This window comes from Xenia sp. Carnegie-2017, unplaced genomic scaffold, assembly GCF_021976095.1.
Source record: "Xenia sp. Carnegie-2017 unplaced genomic scaffold, XeniaSp_v1 HiC_scaffold_14, whole genome shotgun sequence".
NCBI lineage: Eukaryota > Metazoa > Cnidaria > Anthozoa > Malacalcyonacea > Xeniidae > Xenia > Xenia sp. Carnegie-2017.
The window spans coordinates 1,152,077-1,171,094 of NW_025813447.1; the positions used below are offsets into that span (position 1 = coordinate 1,152,077).

General features: G+C 35.5%; 2 protein-coding genes across 2 annotated transcripts; both read left to right on the forward strand.

The window, feature by feature from the left end:
• Window positions 1-112: 112 nt before the first annotated feature.
• LOC124433956 (receptor-type tyrosine-protein phosphatase alpha-like) lies at window positions 113-9,148 on the forward strand. The gene is made up of 19 exons (XM_046983825.1): window positions 113-423; window positions 1,211-1,571; window positions 1,652-1,780; window positions 2,055-2,152; window positions 3,268-3,382; window positions 3,622-3,698; window positions 4,285-4,321; window positions 4,619-4,716; window positions 4,899-5,030; window positions 5,420-5,577; window positions 5,657-5,792; window positions 6,314-6,463; window positions 6,567-6,660; window positions 6,794-6,870; window positions 6,953-7,087; window positions 7,382-7,504; window positions 7,756-7,913; window positions 8,147-8,282; window positions 8,350-9,148. The coding sequence occupies exons 8-19, from the start codon at window positions 4,654-4,656 to the stop codon at window positions 8,515-8,517; spliced, it is 1,530 nt and encodes a 509-aa protein (XP_046839781.1). The 5' UTR covers window positions 113-423; window positions 1,211-1,571; window positions 1,652-1,780; window positions 2,055-2,152; window positions 3,268-3,382; window positions 3,622-3,698; window positions 4,285-4,321; window positions 4,619-4,653; the 3' UTR covers window positions 8,518-9,148.
• Window positions 9,149-9,302: 154 nt separating this feature from the next.
• Window positions 9,303-18,925, forward strand: LOC124434145 (GRAM domain-containing protein 4-like). The gene is made up of 19 exons (XM_046984026.1): window positions 9,303-9,709; window positions 10,336-10,477; window positions 10,571-10,686; window positions 11,832-11,911; window positions 12,084-12,172; window positions 12,255-12,280; window positions 12,363-12,454; window positions 12,527-12,618; window positions 12,692-12,723; window positions 13,517-13,581; window positions 14,144-14,187; window positions 14,347-14,456; window positions 14,681-14,739; window positions 15,007-15,108; window positions 15,198-15,312; window positions 15,484-15,571; window positions 16,583-16,664; window positions 16,745-16,813; window positions 18,257-18,925. Exons 1-19 carry the CDS (start codon window positions 9,313-9,315, stop codon window positions 18,356-18,358), a joined length of 1,902 nt encoding a protein of 633 aa, XP_046839982.1. The 5' UTR covers window positions 9,303-9,312; the 3' UTR covers window positions 18,359-18,925.
• The last annotated feature ends 93 nt before the right edge of the window (window positions 18,926-19,018 follow it).

Below are 19,018 nucleotides of genomic sequence, written 5' to 3' on the forward strand. Positions count from 1 at the left end.
GCACCCCCCAGGAAAGTCCTAAATTTAAATGTTTTCCCCCTGGAGTTTTGAGTTTGACCAATCAAATTGAAGCTTCGTTCACAAGCTTAATAATAATAATATTAACGAACCATCTACCAACAACGATGATAGAAAACGTCAAATGTGTTTGTGTACAAATATTATCGTTACCTTGGCTTGCCTGACAGTGGGAGGAAGTGTACGCGAAAAAGAAACACTTTTCATCGTTTCCGACATGGACAACGTTTGTTCATCGACTTTGAAACCTTAATACCTCACGCGAAGGCAGACAAAGGTGTTTGAATTTGAAAAAAATGGATTTGACCTGCGTTCGACGTGGAGTAAAACAAGGAACTTGTGTACTGTTAGTAGTGTATTGTCTTATTTTATTTACAACTTTTGCCGACACGCTATCTATAATTGGTAAGTTATGTTTGATTCGCGCCGTTATTTTTAAATGTGTTTCATCCAAAGTGTTCTCCAGTCCTGAACTCACTTTCGCCTTTCCTTTGGAAGGCTATTGCAGCAGGAAGCAAACATCATTGTTTAGAGTTACTAGAAACTTTTTTATTCTGGGAACCAGAATTGACATGATGTCGAAATAAAATAATTGCAATTATTATGTTAACAAAACTTTGATTACAAGTCAATGCATTAGGAATTCTTGAATCGATGATTGTATTTTGGTTTTGAGATTTCCCCATTTCCATAATAATATAACAATTACTTTTCAAATTTTAATGATAAAGTGACTTCCCCTTCAATTAACTGCTTTTGTTGAAACTTTCTCGCAGAAATCTTTGATTGTTTCATTCTCGTTACATAGAAAATTTTATTTGCAATTTTTTTGCAATTCAATTTTACTTTCATTTTAAATAAGAATTTCATACGTTGTGATTAATTTATGTAGTATTCGAGGAGCTCCTACGGTAAGAAATAAAAAAGTTTCGAACCTGTCTGTATCATGACTTGTTTGTAGATGTATATCGGCCAGGTCAGTCCAGACCTTAGAAGGACTGTTGGTGTTGATTATTGCAGAGGTTTTCAAGTTAAACATCAGCCAAAACCAACAGTCTTTCCCAGAACTGGACTAAACTTGATAATTGTTAAGTGTGTAAAGGTAAAATACTAACCAAGATGCTGATCTTCAACCTTTAAGTTGACGATATTGAACTTCTATTCATCTCCTTCAATTTCTATCTTCATCTAGTACGTACAGATCCTAGTAATGAAACAAGTTTTTCCAGTTCAAAATCTTTATTGTTGCCATCACCAACATTAGGAAATTCATCAATAGAAAAAACCATCCCTCTATCAATTGGCAGCAATCTATCAGCTTTGTCAAGTACAGCATCTATATTGATGTCATCACATACCACGCCAAGAGGTTTATCAGTGAAAGAAAGCGCATCTCTATCTAGAAGTTTAAGTCTGTCAAGTTTGACAAGTACAACATCTGCCACGACACCATCAATTGTTATGAAAACTAATTATACGATAGTTTATGTCCTAGTCTCCGTGGCAGCCTTGGCTGTTTTATTTGCCGTGATCTTTTGCTCTTTGTATTTAAGGTACTACAATTAACCAATGAAGATAATACATTAAATCTGCACATTTTCTTACGAAACTTTCTTTTCATTTTAATGTTCAGGTCGTCTCGCTTCTGCTCAAAATGTTTGAATTTTTCCGATTCGTTATCACCGGTATTTCAATTTGATAACATGCACACTTCAAACATCTTTTCCAATCAGGGCAAGGCTGTCAAGTATCAGACGGCAAGGTATGGCTGTTGCTGTGCTTGTGTGTTATTCATCAAACGTGAAAATTTGTTTTCCTTCATTTGGTCAAACAAGTAGGGGAAGAATGTGAGAATTTTTATTTCTAATTATAAAGAGAATTGCAGACTGACTAAATGAACAAAATGTCAATCTTGCATCATTTCAGCTATTTTTGACTTGAATTGTTGCCAACTTTTCTCGGATTGATGAAGTTATCATTCCAGATTTGTAAATAGTTCAGTGATGATTTCATTTAATTCATTTTTTCATCATTAGTTATTTGCAAAGCTGATCCGATAACACTGTTGGACTTTGAAGGTCATGTAAAACGCCTCCATGCCGACTCAGACTACCAGTTTTCTTTGGAATTCGAGGTAATCATCAAACCAAGAGAAATATATTTTGGTGATTCTAACGATTACAATAATAGCAACTTTTACAAATACAGTTGTACTTTCAATTTCTCCTCATTAAGGTTTCTGCAGGAATGCAAAGATAGAATTGTATTTAGTGGGATAAACTTAGTTATATACAGCATTATTCTAGAGTAGGACCATTGACTTGGTTATAAGAATCGTCGTTTTTGTTATAGCGGATATTTTCGGGTACAAATTTTCATGGCATTGCGAAAAGTCAAGGGCAGATAATCAAACTGATGCTTGATAATTTTTTATTGTGTGAAAACTAAATTTAATAATTATTAAACATTAAAGAATGAATGTATGATGTGTTGTAATGATGTAATAGTTAGCACAACAAAGTTATACATCATGTTATGTCGTGACTCTTCGATCATGATTTTTCTCATAACTATATCAATTCAAAGTGCGCATTGGGAATCTCTGACATTCAAAGAACTTCTGCCATTGTCATATACTGGCAAAGTTCACAAAATTGCCTATGATTATCTTAGTGTAGAGTTCAACAAACTGTCAAACTTATAGCGACACTTAGCTACGGCCATACTAAACACTGCCCGGGAGAGTAAGGACTGCTCGAGATAAGAAAATGATTGCCCGTTAATAAATAATGCGATAAAATCGTTCTTTTCTTTGTGTGAAGACGTAATATGGATACAAAATGTGTCCAATTATAAAATATGAAAAATTCTGTGGTTTTTTTTATATTTTATATTTTTTATACAGTCATTTTCTTTTTCCGGGCAGTGTTTACTCTCCTCCTGGGCAGTGTTGAGTCTTCGCGCTGAATTATATATAAAATAAACTGCAGAATTGTTCGTCTTTTATGTTTAGACACATTTCGTATCCATATTACGGTTTCATACAAAGAAAAGAACGATTTTATCTTATTATTTATCAACGGCCAATCATTTTCTTTTCCTGAGCAGTGTTTACTCTCCTCCTGGGTAGTCTCGGGCATTGTTTAGTACGACTCCCTTCGCTATGCATATTGATGCAGTTCAGGAAGGGTCTGATGAAGTAACTATTTCCAACCATGATATATTCTTGTGTTTTTTCTTTCTGTATAGTCTGTTGGAAATAAGAAATTTTTAAATGAGACAGACAAGCAACAAGAGCTAACTACCAACGAAGGCAGTAAAAGTATAAATGCAAAGAAAAACCGTTATCCTGATATTTTACCATGTGAGTTTCTTTTGAAGCTTGAATCTTCCATTGCAAATCAATAAACTAAACTGTGTAATTAAAATAATGTATACCAATCAATCTCTTAAGAGTCTCTTACATCGCTTGATAAGTATATTGCCCTGTAATTTCTTATTAGAGGTGTAATTTCTTATTAGAGGTGTAATTTCTTATTAGGTCTTGTTGTATATCTGTGTAAAGCATCTCAGTTGTTCAAATCATATTTTCTTTCGTTTCAGTTGACCATACTTTAGTGAAACTTAGTGAAGTGGACAATGAACCTGAGTCAGTATACGTTAACGCCAGTTATGTGGACGTAAGTCTTTTACTTGTGTAATATCACTTGGTCCTATTAAACACCGACTGTCCGAGACTTCCTTTGAAATTAAAATGACTCCCCTGGATAAAGAAGGCGTTATCCATTTTCATTATACTTACGTTTTTAAATTAACGTTGGTTGACTTTCGTCAACGAAAATGGCAAGAACTACAAATTTCGCTGTTGGAAATTTGGAAAGCCGCGTATATGAAAGCTGAATGACGTTTCAGTGGAAGTGTTTATGACGTCGTTGTTTGTAGTATGATGTTGTAAAGATATTTCAATGTTTGAGGCAATTTTGTTTTATTATTTTCTTATCAATTCATTTTATTTTCCCGCGGCAGTATTTCTTCTCTTCCCGAGCAGTGTTTAAAGTGGTGTTTAGTAGGACCCGCGCCACTTCACAGAATTAACTTACATATTCAATTGCTATGTTCGGCAAGTTTAACAGTTGATGGTGAAGTTTTTGGCTGTTCTTCTTATGGAGAACTCGAGCATGTTTTCATTGCATTTATTTAATATATATTCGTGGACCTTGACAGCATGAAACGTGTTTCACTTTCGTGTATTTGTATTTTCTCTAGAGTTATCGATCTCCGCGTGGCTATATTGCTGCACAAGGTATGTCTCCGTTATGTTTCTCAGGAAATTCAATCGCCATTGTTATATCTGAGCTTTTCTGAAACCTTTGGTTGAATATGTTGATTGAGAATTTCCCAACGAAAATCGCACTTGCAATTTGAATTTACTGGAGAATAATGTGATTGGGAGACTGGGGATTGTTTTGGTCTAGCATTTTGGGAAATTGGTGCGGAAAAGGAATGTTTAATTTCATCATTTTTGCTAGACTGGGGTAGAAAAAGAATATTGGGCATACCTTTTCACAGTAAAAACTCTCCGACTTCTTTTCACTTTTAGGTCCGCTCCCTGAGACTGTGACGGATTTCTGGCGTATGGTGTATGAGAATAATTCGTATGTTATTGTCATGGTGACCAGCTTATTTGAACGAATGAAGGTAAATAGATAAACAGGGACGAAAACTGATTAATCATGGATGATGGGGGCATTGCATGTTCTACTTCATTAGTTTCTATTGAAATCAATCGCGATCACGGATTGTAACATTTGAATATGGGCTCCCCAATTATGCTATTTTGGTGTTTTGGTACAGTAATGCGTATATGTTCTGTTGTTCAGATGAAATGTTCGCAGTATTGGCCAGATAAAGCATCTTCAAAATACGGCTGCTTTGTAGTGACGATAATAGAAGAAAAGATTTTTGCCAATTATGTTGTTCGTAAACTTCGTCTTTCTGTTGCGTCGAAGAAGGTATTTTGACAATTGTAAGAAAATTATAACAGAAGATATAGGATGTATACTATTAGATTATCCAAAAAAAAACAAAAAAAATGTTGCCATTAATGACAAGGCAATGTAAGTGTTTTAAGTCGTTTATGTGCAGCGCTGCTCACAGGAAATATTTTTGTATCATGCAAATTTTTTTTCCTAAGCATTGATTAAACTGCTTTGCCCGTCGTGTGCAGATGGCTTCCTTCTTAAAAGAATATAATTTTATTTTTTATCCATTAGTGTGTGTTTTCGACAAATTTTCACGGATTTCCATTTTTGAAATTTGATTCCCGGGAGTTAAATACTTCATCCGGGCCTTCATCTTTAACTCGAGAACAGACCAATCTTTTTCATAACTTCATGTTTAGTTGGGTAAAGAAGACAAAGCTCGAGAGATCCAACAATTCCATTTCACAGAGTGGCCTGATCATGATGTCCCCGTTCATCCTATGTCTTTACTTCCTTTTATACGTCATTCAAAACTGGCTAATCCCCCGGATGCTGGGCCTCTTGTCGTTCACTGCAGGTAGAACAAACCGAACTGAAGTCTTTGACCCAAATTCAGATTTCCTGACAATCATCAAATTTTATTTGTTATTTTACAGTGCTGGCGTGGGACGCACGGGGGTATATATGGTCATTGATAGCATGATGGAGAGGATAAATGACGATAAAACAGTTGATGTTTTCAATTATCTCGTACACATACGTTCTCAAAGAATGTCTTTAGTTCAAGAAGAGGTTTGAAAACACTTTTTTATTGAAATTTGTTTTCTTGTCTTTCTCGTCTTCTGTCTGACAAGATATTTCTGAAGTGGTGGCAGGTTAGGCAAGGTTAGATGGGATCAGAGATGATACGATGGAAGGGATGGCAAGGGGTTAGGTAAGGTTAGATGGGATCAGAGATGATATGATGGAAGGGATGGCAGGGGTTAGGTAAGGTTAGATGGGATCAGAGATGATATGATGGAAGGGATGGCAGGGGTAAGTTTAGACGTGACATGAAATGATATGGTGAAGCGGGTGGCCTGGGGTAGGGTTAGATATGGTAATAAAGGGGTGATATAGTGGAATGATGTGGGTTAGATGTAGTAGGGGTTGCAGAGGCATAGGGTTGGATTCGGGAGATATAGTGTAAGGGGTAGCAGTAGATAGATGTGGTAACTAAGAAGAGATACAGTGGAAGGCGTGACCATTTTCAAGTTCTATTTGCGTTCAATTACCTGTTCACTTATTGAATTTTTTTTCATAAATTTTCCCAGCGTCAGTACATATTTATCCATGATTGTCTGCTGGAGTATATAAAATTTGGAGACACAAGTATTCCTATTAAAGAATTTCACACTCGTCTTGCGACGCTGCGAGCTGTTGGCCCTGGCCACAAGAAAAGCCTTTTGAGGAGGGAGTTCGAGGTGAGAATTATGTAGCTTTTCCTTAGCAGTTACTCTCAAGTTTCTGTTGGAACAAAACGTTCTTAAAACAAGTCACGAAGGTATATCTTGCATCGTATTGTAGGATATTGATCATACAAAGAATTTAGAAAAACACAAATGGGCTGGAAGGAAACATTACAATCTTTTAAAGAATCGACGAAAGGATATTTTACCCGGTGAGCGCTTTCTTTTGTGTAATGACAACGAATTATCAAGGTAGCTTTTTAAAAAGAGAGCGATGGTAGTTAAGTATTAATTAATTTTATGTTAACATGTTTTGTTGTTTTTTTTTGTTTGTTGTTGCTACAGTTGAAAGAACTCGTGTTAAACTTCCTCTTCTTCTTGGTGTTGATGGAGCAGATTACATAAACGCAAGTTACATTGACGTTAGTTAAACAAAAATCAATATCGTATATGTACACCATAATACATACACTTACATAACAACATTTCCTTTGATATTTTAAGGGTTTCATAAAGAAGCGAGAGTTCATTGCGACTCAAGCTCCCATGGTAGAAACCGCTGAATGTTTTTACCGCATGGTCTCTGCTGTGAAGAGTTCACATATTGTCATGTTACTTGATGACGAACAATGGAAGAAGGTATCTTTATCGTACATAAGTATCTTTATCGTACATAGCTATCTTTATAAAACGTAGGTATCGTTATTAGGCAATGGGTAACTTTGTCGTAGATGGTGTATTTATCGCACATGGTATCTCTGTCGTACCTCGTATCTTTATCGGACATAGACATCTTAGCATACTTAGTATCTTAACCGTATATAGGTGTCTTTATCGCACATAGGTATCCGTTAAACGTATTTAATTATCCTTAAGCCATAGAGCAAGTCTTCTTCATGTAAGAGCAAAATGCACGTGAATGTATTTTCGTAGGATGATTACGCTGATTTGCCTACCGAAGACGAGCCTGTGATGTGTGGAAGATTTGAAATCAATTTGGAATCAAAGGAAATCCATGAGAAATTTACAGTGAGAAAGTTGAGGCTGTTTTCGTCTGTGAGTATTAACTTAAGCCATGTAATCCTTAGTAATCCTCCTCCCCCCTTTCCCTAATCATTTGCGATACCATTTCACCTCTTCTATCCCCATTGCACCTCTGTCGTCACCCTTCATACATACCCAAAAACCTTCCCTTTACCTTCTTATATTGCCGATAATTATTTAAAACTTTAATGTGTTTATTATTGCTGATGACGTCAGATGTTGATTATCATGTTGACTGTTAAAATCTCTGACAACTATTTTAGGAAACTAGCGATGGCCATATTGTAACACATTATCACTATCATGACTGGCCTTCTGGTTGTATACCAAAGGACAAAACAGCATTGATTAACTTTATTGAACATGTGAGAGAAAGCAGAACGGCTGAGAACTCCGATAAACCTTTAATTGTTATATGCGAGTAAGTTAAAGATTTACCTAGCTATCAAATGCATTGCCCTCCGTCAGAAGATAGCCATGCTGATAGGACGTTATGATTATTATGAAATGGTATTAATGTAATAGTTAGTAGTTTCTGCTTGGTGTTTCATCTTCAAATATAATCTGCTTTCTCATATTTAATGAATCATCGTCTTGTTGAAGTACTTTTTTCTACATGTTCGCTATTAGTCAACGAATATCTTTCTTACCTAGTTACGGAGTCGGTCCTGCTGGTGTGTTTTGTCTCGTTAGCTCGCTGTACGATCAAATTGAACATGAACAAAATGTGGACGTGTTTTTGGCGGCAAAACTCTTTCGTACTCAACGACCAAAGCTTATTGAGACCGAGGTACCGCTGACTAAGCAAAGGGAATATTTTGTTTTTGCAGTGAACCAAGCTTCTGTTGTTTATATAGGAGTTGTATTCATTTTGTTATGACGTCATGGATCAAGTGATCACGAGAAAGCTTATCTCTACGACAACAGAATCACACAGTACTTGCCGGAGTGAAAATATCTCCGATGAGAAAAATGGAAGCCAGTTACCAAGTTTGAACGATGTTGCTTTTGATATGAACGTTTAGGATAGGAAGTGTGATCATGGTAAAACAAAACCAGAGTTCCGTTGGAGAGTAAAATATTTTTGCAATTGCAATCCTGTCATGATTGAGAATAGAAAGGAGGATGCGTCATCAAGCCGAGATGCATTGATTCCTTCTCGAGTCGCATCTTCCTAGTTGACGATACAAATAACGTTGAGTTTTCTTGCTGGAAAGACGTTAATGAAAGGCTTTCTCCTACACTGCAACTGCATTGGCGTTTTATATGACGTACTTGAAGAAGATGCGAGAGCTGAGGAAGTGTTTTGTGTCTTTACCTAAACTTTACATTCCCAATTGTTCCGAAGAAGTGAGTTAATAATCAAGAATGTTGATATGAAGAACTATTTTTAAAATTTGAACTTTTTTTGTACTTTTACAATAGGAAAATAAGAGATTGGACAATAATATTTTATGTATGAGAGATTTTGTCAATATGAGACTGCGAGCATTGTGCCCAGCTAACCATGTATGACGTCACTCAAAATACCTCAATGCTGAAATAAATATTTCATGTAAATTACTATACTTCCATGTAGTTCAAAACTAAACGCAAAGAAATTGCACCATTCTACTGATCAGACCTTTCAGTATTAAACTGTTTATTAGATTTGCAGATAAAGATGTACTTTATATGGTGATTTTGAATTTGCCATTTTGAATGATTGAAAATAGTCTCACGTGATATAATGAAAGTAAATTTTATCTTGTTGTTTTGTTATGGTGTACATATTTTCGTACTGCAATGTTTGTGTAAAAATACGTAGAATTTGAAGCGAAATGTCAAATGATTGGCTCAATCTTTTTGTCCACCAAGGCAAAGAGTTTCTAGACAGCGTTTCAAAGCCTCGTGTTTCACAAGGAAGTGAATCAATGTCATCCACAAATTCTACAATGCATCAAAATGATGGAGATAACGTTAGTGCTAGTGCACTCTCATTACAGTCTTTACTGGCTACGAATGATGGAGGAACCTCTATTGCCGATGGCAGAAAGATAGAGAAGAGTAGTAGCGAAATAAAACCCGTAGACTCTGCTTCAGTAGGAGCAATTTCAAGCGAAGGTGGGAATGTTGGTAAAGTACCATTAAGCCAAGGTGAAAAGGAAATTTACGAGACTCAGTTGGAACAGCTTCAAGAACAATTGGTTGATGTCATGATAAAAAATCAGGAAATGGGTAGGTTTAAAGAACATTTAGAGCAACAGGTTGTACAGATACATGGTGAGAACCTTCAACTGGGCACCCAAAGGTATTATAGGTGTATGGATTCCTTGAACACTCTAGCAGATACATCAGTTTGACCATGTGACTTAATAAGGGGCTGTTGACCAATAGTTTTTGTCTGGTGATGTCGGACTTGTACAGTGATTATACAGTTTCCTATCCTTCAATGCAGACCACTTGATTTTCAGTCTCCAAAAATGTTGCAATGCTTGCTTCATGTGCAATTGTTTTATCAATTGCTTAATTGTTTTAAAGTTTTTTGTTTTATCTTGGGGTTTTGGGGGGTTTTTTCAATTTTTTTATTTCATACGAGGAGTATAGAATTCGTGTGTTATAACACTAAAAGTCTCTTAAGTCAGCCTTTGTCCTAATTTTTGTTTTTCATCATGGACTAATGACTTCTCCCCACCCCCCTCGCAGTGCATGTCCATGATTAACGGACAAAATCTATTTCTTGATATTCCCTAATAGGGGGATTTCTTGGAAACTCTAAGTTGCATTTGGCTTCACATCTTTTTAATTTGTGTTAATTTTATGTTGGAAATCTCAACTTTTGCTTCATTATATGTAATTCTTAGGTGATGAACTGTCAGTTCTGCGAGCAAGTGATGTTTTCAAGGTTAGAAAGGAGTTAGAGAGAGAACAAATAAAATGTCAACAACTCAAGCTCAAATTGAAGAAATTTAAAGAACAAGAGAATGACTTCCTTCCAAAGCTCAAGTATAATTAAACAATTTACTGCTGTAAACCTTTTACGACATTCTTCAAAAGAACTCTTCATTTACTCTGCTGTATATTCATTTATATTTTCAGAAAAAGGAGAAAACCTTTGCTCAAAGAGGATGAATCATCCGGTATTGATGATAAAAAAACATCTCCGGAAGTTAAAGATAATGTTGATGAGACATATTCCAATGAAGATTTGCCAGGTACAAATGCTTTATAAGATACACTAATTGTTAATTCAGGGTGCGAATTAAAATGTCGCGATTCGCGAAACGCGATGCACTAATCGCGCTGAAACGCGATGCACAAAAGCTAGTTAAATTTACTTTCTAAATATTTTTTTAAAATCTTATTATCGCGCTATAATTGTAAGATCATTATTCATCCTGGTTAGATCTACTTTCAGTGGGAAATGTGAGAGGTTGTGGGATTATCCAATGGATAGGAAAATTTTCAAACTTGTAAAAAATGTTTATATTTTTCTACGACAAAGAAATTTATAATCCTCGAAACAACGTTTTATTTCAGTGACTGCACAGTTCAAATCGTATCTTTTCTCTTATAAGAGATTTTTTACTCGTTCAGAAAAATTTGCTGTCCAGTGGATAGCGCTGTTCGACCTTCGTGCAACCAGCCCCTGGAATACTTGTTTACGCGTTTTTTGCTGGAAAAAATTTCGCTGTTCTAGCGTCTAGTTGTTTTTGTTGTTATAAAATGCGTTTATAGATTTATTAGTAGTTTGCATATTCACTAGAATCATACCAGCACCCAGCACTTGCGAAGGATCATTGTATAATTATATTCATACGAGATAAATCTTGAAAAACCTTCTATAGCACTGAATATGGAAGTTTTTTGTTGAACTAGGTACGTAATATATATTTCAGTGGCATGATAAGCATTCTACTTCGTCAATTCTTTGATTTTATATATAGATATATATATACATAGGAAGTTTTTTTTTTTATTTGATTTTCCGTAATTACAGTGCTAGATGCGTTAGAGCAGAGCATAATTATTGATAAGAAGAAGAAAATACACAAAAACTACAATTTCATATTATCCCCTGAAGAGTGAGAAATCACAAAACAGGCTTGTCGGGATGAAATTTTAGTTTTTGTGTATTTTCTTCTTATCGATAGTTATATACAGTTACATCAGTTTTTATTTTGCGACGGGAATGAAACGAAAAAAAATATTATTTTTATTTTGAGGGGGGGGGGTTAAACATTTTGCTACGAAAATCGCGATGCACTTTTCCACCTTAATTCGCACCCTTTAATTATGTAATATTATGGTATGTTGATAACCCTGGGAAAATTATATCAATATTTAATCATCTCCATAGCAATTAGGACTCGTACTTCAAGATTTAGACACTGTTTATATACATTGTACTTGTCAGTGACGCAGAAACTAACCTTGACTGTAAGTATGAGAAAGTAAGACTTTGGTAATTTCTATACGTACTTGTTTCTTTTTTCTGTAAAAGCTCAACCAAGCATAAACTTCTTTTTTCCTTTCATTTGTAAACTGTTTTTGATCTATCTAGTATCAGTTTTCTTCATTATTGAATTAGTTGGTTCCTAATTATGTCTAGTTTTGGAATATTGTCTCTGATTTATCTAATGATGACACTTCAGTTGAAAGATCCGTTGAAGAAGATGGTCCTCCATTGGCTATTAAAACGTAACACGCATCCAGTACCTTTTTGACCTCGTTTATGTTGTGTGTTGTCTATATTCAATATGAAGTTTATTTTTGTTTACAGGTTAAAGGATAACATCAGCAGATTTTGTAAGTCTGTGTGATTATATTTCCCGGATATTGAGTTTGGATTATTTCAGCGAAGGTTTTGTCACAAATTTATTTATAATAGCAAAGGGCCTGAAGCCTATTCAAGAATTCTCTGATAAAGTCAACTGGGTCTTGTCATGGAAGAATCCAGCTGCAACTTTGTTGATACTTTTGGTTTGTTTACGTACGTCTGGCTACTTTTGACTTGATTGAATCTGTGCTATGAACTGTCTCATGTACATATAGGTGTATTGGTTTTCATTTTGGCATGGATTGACGGTTTCTATCATTTTGTTTTTTCTTATTGTTCAACTTTCTGCCAACTTTATCCACCACAGGTAAAAAAAGATGTGTACTCAGTCTGCTTAGAATACTTGTATTTAGTGATTTTATTTCCTTGGATTGTTTCAGGTTTGGAACAATTTCTGAAAAGAAAAACAGAGGTACGTGATCTTACATGATTTTACGTGATTTTACGTGATCTTACATGATTTTACGTGATCTTACATGATTTTACGTGATCTTACATGATCGCACGTGATCTTACATGATCGTACGTGATCTTACATGATCGCACATGATCTAACATGATCGCACGTGATCTTACATGATCGCACGTGATCTTACATGATCTTACATGATCGCACGTGATCTTACATGATCGTACGTGATCTTACATGATCGCGCGTGATCTTACATGATCGCACGCGTCCTTACAAGATCGTACGTGATCTAACATGATCGCACGTGATCTTACATGATCGTACGTGATCTTACATGATCGCACATGATCTAACATGATCGCACGTGATCTTACATGATGACACGTGATCTTACATGATTTTACGTGATCTTACGTTATTTTACGTGGTCGTACATGATTTTACGTGGTCTTACATGATTTTACGTGATCTTACGTGATTTTACGTGAACTTACATGATTTTACGTGATCTTACATGATTTTACGTGATCTTACATGATTTTAAGTGATCTTACACGATTTTACGTGATCATGCATGATCGCACGTGATCTAACATGATCGCACGTGATCAGATTGAACCTAAACTGTACAATATAACTGAATCTGTATTGGTTAGACATAACGTAACCTACCATGTACCTATAAATGGCTACATTTTACAGCGAGATTATTCCTTAAAACTCATCATTCCCTTCTCCAAGAAGACTCGTTGCTGTTTTTTTGATTTATTCGCGTGATTTTTGCCGCAGGTAGAAGATGAACATCAATCATGGAGCGACAAATTTCAAATTGTTCTACATGTGGCAAGAAAAGTTCAGGTCAATAAACAGAAAGAGCGAAAGAATATCTATCGTCAGCCGACAATTTTTTACTGTTTGTAAATGTAGATCGTCCAGGTTGGTAAAGTCCTGAGAAGGACTGTTTTTGTTGTTGTTGACTGACGTTTCGACAACCTTAGCGGTAGTCATCTTCAGAGTCAAATGATGACTATACCAACCTGGACGATCTACATTTACAAACATGTAACGATACTCCGGGTTCAAACCATTACTTTCATTTTTATTGTATATTGAAAAATGGCAAAATGAGCGATACCCTTCTCCTTTCTAATTTTGGTTAACTTTCCTAGGAATTATTTTCATTTAATTATAGCAACGAGAAGGGGGGGGCAAATAATCGGGCAATATTCATATATGCATGTTATAATCTGCAGAAAATAATTGTTTCAAAGGAGCTTAATATGGCGGACCATGAACAAATGAATAACCCCGCGTGCCAATCAATTATCGATAGGGCTACGCAACTGTTATCGTTACTTCGTGATTGGATGATTAACTTGTGTTAAGATTCGCTAAAATTTGTTAAAATATTTTCTTTCAGAATGTGTTGGGCGACTTGTCTGATTACTTGGAAAAATTTAAAAAGTACGCACTGCGTTTTCTTTATCAATAAAACTGCGGTGCTGACGCATTAGTTTCTTAGTTAATTTATCTTAATAATTGCTAAATTTAACTAGTCGTCATGAATTTAACTAGTTGTGTGGTGTATTTGAAGACTTATCGATTTTTTCCATAATTTTTTAGCCTTGTGATGTGGGAAGTACCCAGTATTACTCTAAAGCTGTATATCGTTTTATGGTTCATCTTTTTACTGTCAATACTGCTCAGTGGACCACAGCTCTTCATGATTATTGGTATGGGTCCTGCTTGCTCTTTGCAACTATCTTAAGTTTACTTTTTTCTTTCGTGGTTACTTCAATTTTAATTGCATAAACAAACGCTTGCGATTGCAAGGTCATAACATACTTGATTGCTGGAACTGCATAGCCGAAGACTTTTTATTTTGATTTTATTTTTATATTCGACATAAATTATATACTTCCATTCCTGTTTTCACGTTATCTTTCTTCCTTTTCAGGCATGTTCCTCGGTTGGAAGTTATTCATAGTCAATCCACTTTATGCACGATTTCCAAAGGCACGTAAAAATATTCTATTTCAACTTATCTTTTGGAATTGCAAAACGTATATAGATACAGTGAAACCTCTACTTTCGTTCACCTCTTGTAAGCGGACACTGCCTCTGGGCTGTCGCCAATGCGATATAACCTTTCATAATTTCCAATAAGCGAACACCTCCAGTATGCAGACACTAGGTTGTGGTCGCAAATTTGGCCCAAAGGTGCCTGCTTACGTGAGGTGCGACTGCTTGCCAAGTTTATTTGTGTTTTGGAAATTTTTTTAGCTCAAGAAACGATACGATACGACTCATCGCTTGTGGCTACAGTTACCTGTAGATAATAAACTAAACAATGACGTTTATCGAAATGCGCTTCTTGAATTTGAGGTTGTCAGTCTTCTATGGTTGTATAAAGGGCTTACTATTGTGATCAGCTCAGTCATGAAATAATCTCGTCCTTTTCTTTTTTCATACAGATTGTTGAAGGTGAACAAGTCTCCGATGTGCCTTTTATTTCAGAGACTTTTTCTCTTAATTCCAAACTGTTTTGTGAACGATATAAAATAGCGAGCGACGAAATTCTCGTTAAAGGTTATAAACATATTTATTAAAATAAAGTATTTAGCTCTTTCAAGGACACCTGTCAAGACTATCTGTCAAGTTATACAAATTGTTTGTTATCCAACGGAGAGATGAAATACTCTTTACGTTTAGTTGTCTGACAATTCGAATATCCTGAAAATTTTTTTGTTTTTTTTTCAGGTTGGGAAGAAGGGTGGCGAGCAAGTTTAATGGATAAACAAAAGCCGCTGGTCAATATGAAACATGGACATCTTTACCTTACCCAAAAGTAAGAATTTACTATATTATTCCTTACAGTTTGGTGTACACATCACTTTCGTTGATTACAATATATAAGACTCTAAGAATGACAATTGCTAAGGTTGTCGAAGCATCAGTCAACACCAACACCAACAGTCCTTTTCAGAACACCATTAACCTGGACCACAGGATAGGCAACTAACAGAAGGCCCACTCGGCTAAAATCGTGGCGTATTTTTCACTACGCATGCGTGACTTCCCAGCAAGAAACTTTCACAAAATCAATATGGAATAGTATTGCACGAGAATGCTATTTTACTAATAGTTCAAGTTCAAAGCAAAAGTTTGCCGAAATTTTTACAAAGAGTTATCATCTTGCGAAGAAGATAAGGTTCCAAGCTTTTGTAGTGCAAAACGCTATATTTGTAAAAACATCTATATTTTCTACTGCGATCTAGCGGAAGTATCTTGCTGGAAGGCGTGTCTGCTTAGAATTTGCTTCAGAAAAGTGGGGGGACGAACATCAAAAGTTCGGACACGAGTGGACCTTCTGTCAAGATATCTACTCTGTGCCTGGACGATCCAAATCGACAAATATGTAACGATATATGATTGTTTATGACATCATAACGACATAATTAACCAAAAATATGTTAGAAATATAGTCTTATATTTCTATTATAATATAAAACAAATTCCGAAGAAACAAGACATCTTGAGATTGCAAAATATGAATCAAAACAAGACGAGAAGTAAACTGTAAATTTTCGACTTTATTTCAAAGTCATTCTCAGACAGAATGTCTGACTTCAGACTATGTCTCATTCTGTCTGAGGATGACTTTGAAATAAAGTCGAAAATTTACAGTTTACTTCTCGTCTTGTTTTGATTCATATTTTGCAATCTCAAGATGTCTTGTTTCTTCGGAATTTGTTTTATATTATACTTTTTTAAATTGTCGGCTGGTCATGGTTTTATATTTCTATTGTTCTCTACAATGTATTTCAGAATCCAGAGCTCTTCTTTTCTTTTCGTCTAGTTATCTTTGTTTTGAACGCTCGCGAACAAACATAACGAAAAATATCCTCATGAAGCTTTCGGATATAAAACGTCTAAACAAGGTATATTTATCTTGGGTATATTTATCGTCGTTTTGCTTGGTACATTTGAAGAACGGGAGATTTGTGTGAATTTCTTGCAGTATAAACCTTTGTTCCTCTTGCCTGGTAGTGGTATGTCTATTGAAGTTGTTGTTAAGGACAAGGATGAGGTATTGTGTCGAAATATTTAATTTTAGCCTTAATACCAACTGAATCTTTGATCTTAGCCAAAAATACTTGCTTCATCTTTGGTCCCAGTTATATTACTAGCTTAATGTTTGATTACCACTCGCTTTAATCCTTCATCCTAGCCGTAATACTAGCTTAATGTTTGATTACCACTCGCTTTAATCCTTCATCCTAGCCGTATTACTAGCTTAATGTTTGATTACCACTCGCTTTAATCCTTCATCCTAGCCGTAATACTAGCTTAATGTTTGATTACCACTCGCTTTAATCCTTCATCCTAGCCGTAATACTAGCTTAATGTTTGATTACCACTCGCTTTAATCCTTCATCCTAGCCGTATTACTAGCTTAATGTTTGATTACCACTCGCTTTAATCCTTCATCCTAGCCGTAATACTAGCTTAATGTTTGATTGCCACTCGCTTTAATCCTTCATCCTAGCCGTAATACTAGCTTAATGTTTGATCACCACTCGCTTTAATCCTTCATTCTAGCCGTAATACTAGCTTAATGTTTGATTACCACTCGCTTTAATCCTTCATCCTAGCCGTAATACTAGCTTAATGTTTGATTACCACTCGCTTTAATCCTTCATCCTAGCCGTAATACTAGCTTAATGTTTGATTACCACTCGCTTTAACATTACTAGCTTAATGTTTGATTACCACTCGCTTTAATCCTTCATCCTAGCCGTAATACTAGCTTAATGTTTGATTGCCACTCGCTTTAATCCTTCATCCTAGCCGTAATACTAGCTTAATGTTTGATCACCACTCGCTTTAATCCTTCATTCTAGCCGTAATACTAGCTTAATGTTTGATTACCACTCGCTTTAATCCTTCATCCTAGCCGTAATACTAGCTTAATGTTTGATTACCACTCGCTTTAATCCTTCATCCTAGCCGTAATACTAGCTTAATGTTTGATTACCACTCGCTTTAATCCTTCATCCTAGCCGTAATACTAGCTTAATGTTTGATTACCACTCGCTTTAATCCTTCATCCTAGCCGTAATACTAGCTTAAATCTAGGATCCTAGCCGCACAACTACCTTTTATCTGCGATATTAGCCGTAGTACTACTTTCATCTCTAAATTTGTTTGAAGATTACATTTTACTTTTCAAGCAAGTGTTCAGTGCAATTTAAATTATATTTTCACACATGGGTGTCAATCGAACGTTAATTGAGGGGTACCCGTATTCATAAATTCTTTTATATGAGGCTGGTTTCTTATGAAAGTAAAAATTGTTTCTCCATTCGATGTTATACTGTTCAATGTTTTTCGTGTGAAAATCAACTCTACCTTTCTTGTTCGCCATATTGTAAGCTGACTCCACGTTTTTTATAAAACATTTGCAATTTTGTTGCTGCTTATCAAGTTTCTTTTTTTGGAAATGAGACCTCGATTTCTGTTTTGTTTTTAGCCGTATATTTTTGGTGCCTTGATTGGTCGTGATGAAGCGTACAATAATATTATACAAATGGGAAAATTAGCTGGATTATCTTGGGCATTAACTCTCAACTAATGGATCACATTTGACATGATAAATCTATATCCGATTAATCCTATGCGAAATCATTACTTTATGTAAGTCTGTAAACTGAATGGTTTTTTCTATGCTCACGGCTCGCCATTTCCAATATTTTCACCACAACAGCTTTGCAGCGCTTTTATAAAACTGATGTAGAGATACAATAATTACGTCATCACAAAAACAGCGCAGACCGTGAAAGAAACATGATCTCATGTATGTGCCTGTGCGCATTTAGTTTTGCATACAGTGTAAATGTTCACACAACAGAATGTGCTCGTAAATTGAAATTATCTCGACTGTGTATAACATAATAACACTGGATTTGCGACTGAGTTAGATAGCTGGAGTCTCGCTCATGAGAAGGTATTTTTTCTGTTCCTGTGCAATTGGAAATTTGGTATTACACCGGAAATTTGTCTCGTCGGAACAGAGTTGTATCAACAATAGTGACCTATCAAACAAATTATATCATTTTCGGTTTCAAATTTTAACCGTCGATGTGTTAAATCACGTTAATTTCTGTTGACTAAAGATTTACCGTTTTTGTGTCACATTGTATTCCACTGGCTTTGAATATTCTTTTTATCACTATTGTTTACATTTACCGCAAAATTTTCTGCCGTAACGTTGCTGATGAAATGTCGTTCGTAG

Bases quoted from the DNA above. Each gene is read 5' to 3' on its own strand.
- LOC124433956 (XM_046983825.1), top strand. From the start codon at position 4,654: ATGGTGTATGAGAATAATTCGTATGTTATTGTCATGGTGACCAGCTTA. The intron at 4,717-4,898 runs GTAAATAGATAA...TCTGTTGTTCAG, and splicing joins GCTTATTTGAACGAATGAAG to ATGAAATGTTCGCAGTATTG. The intron at 6,464-6,566 runs GTGAGAATTATG...ATCGTATTGTAG, and splicing joins TTTTGAGGAGGGAGTTCGAG to GATATTGATCATACAAAGAA.
- LOC124434145 (XM_046984026.1), top strand. From the start codon at position 9,313: ATGTCAAATGATTGGCTCAATCTTTTTGTCCACCAAGGCAAAGAGTTT. The intron at 12,724-13,516 runs GTACGTGATCTT...TGCCGCAGGTAG, and splicing joins TTCTGAAAAGAAAAACAGAG to AAGATGAACATCAATCATGG. The intron at 15,109-15,197 runs GTTGTCAGTCTT...TTTTTCATACAG, and splicing joins ATGCGCTTCTTGAATTTGAG to ATTGTTGAAGGTGAACAAGT.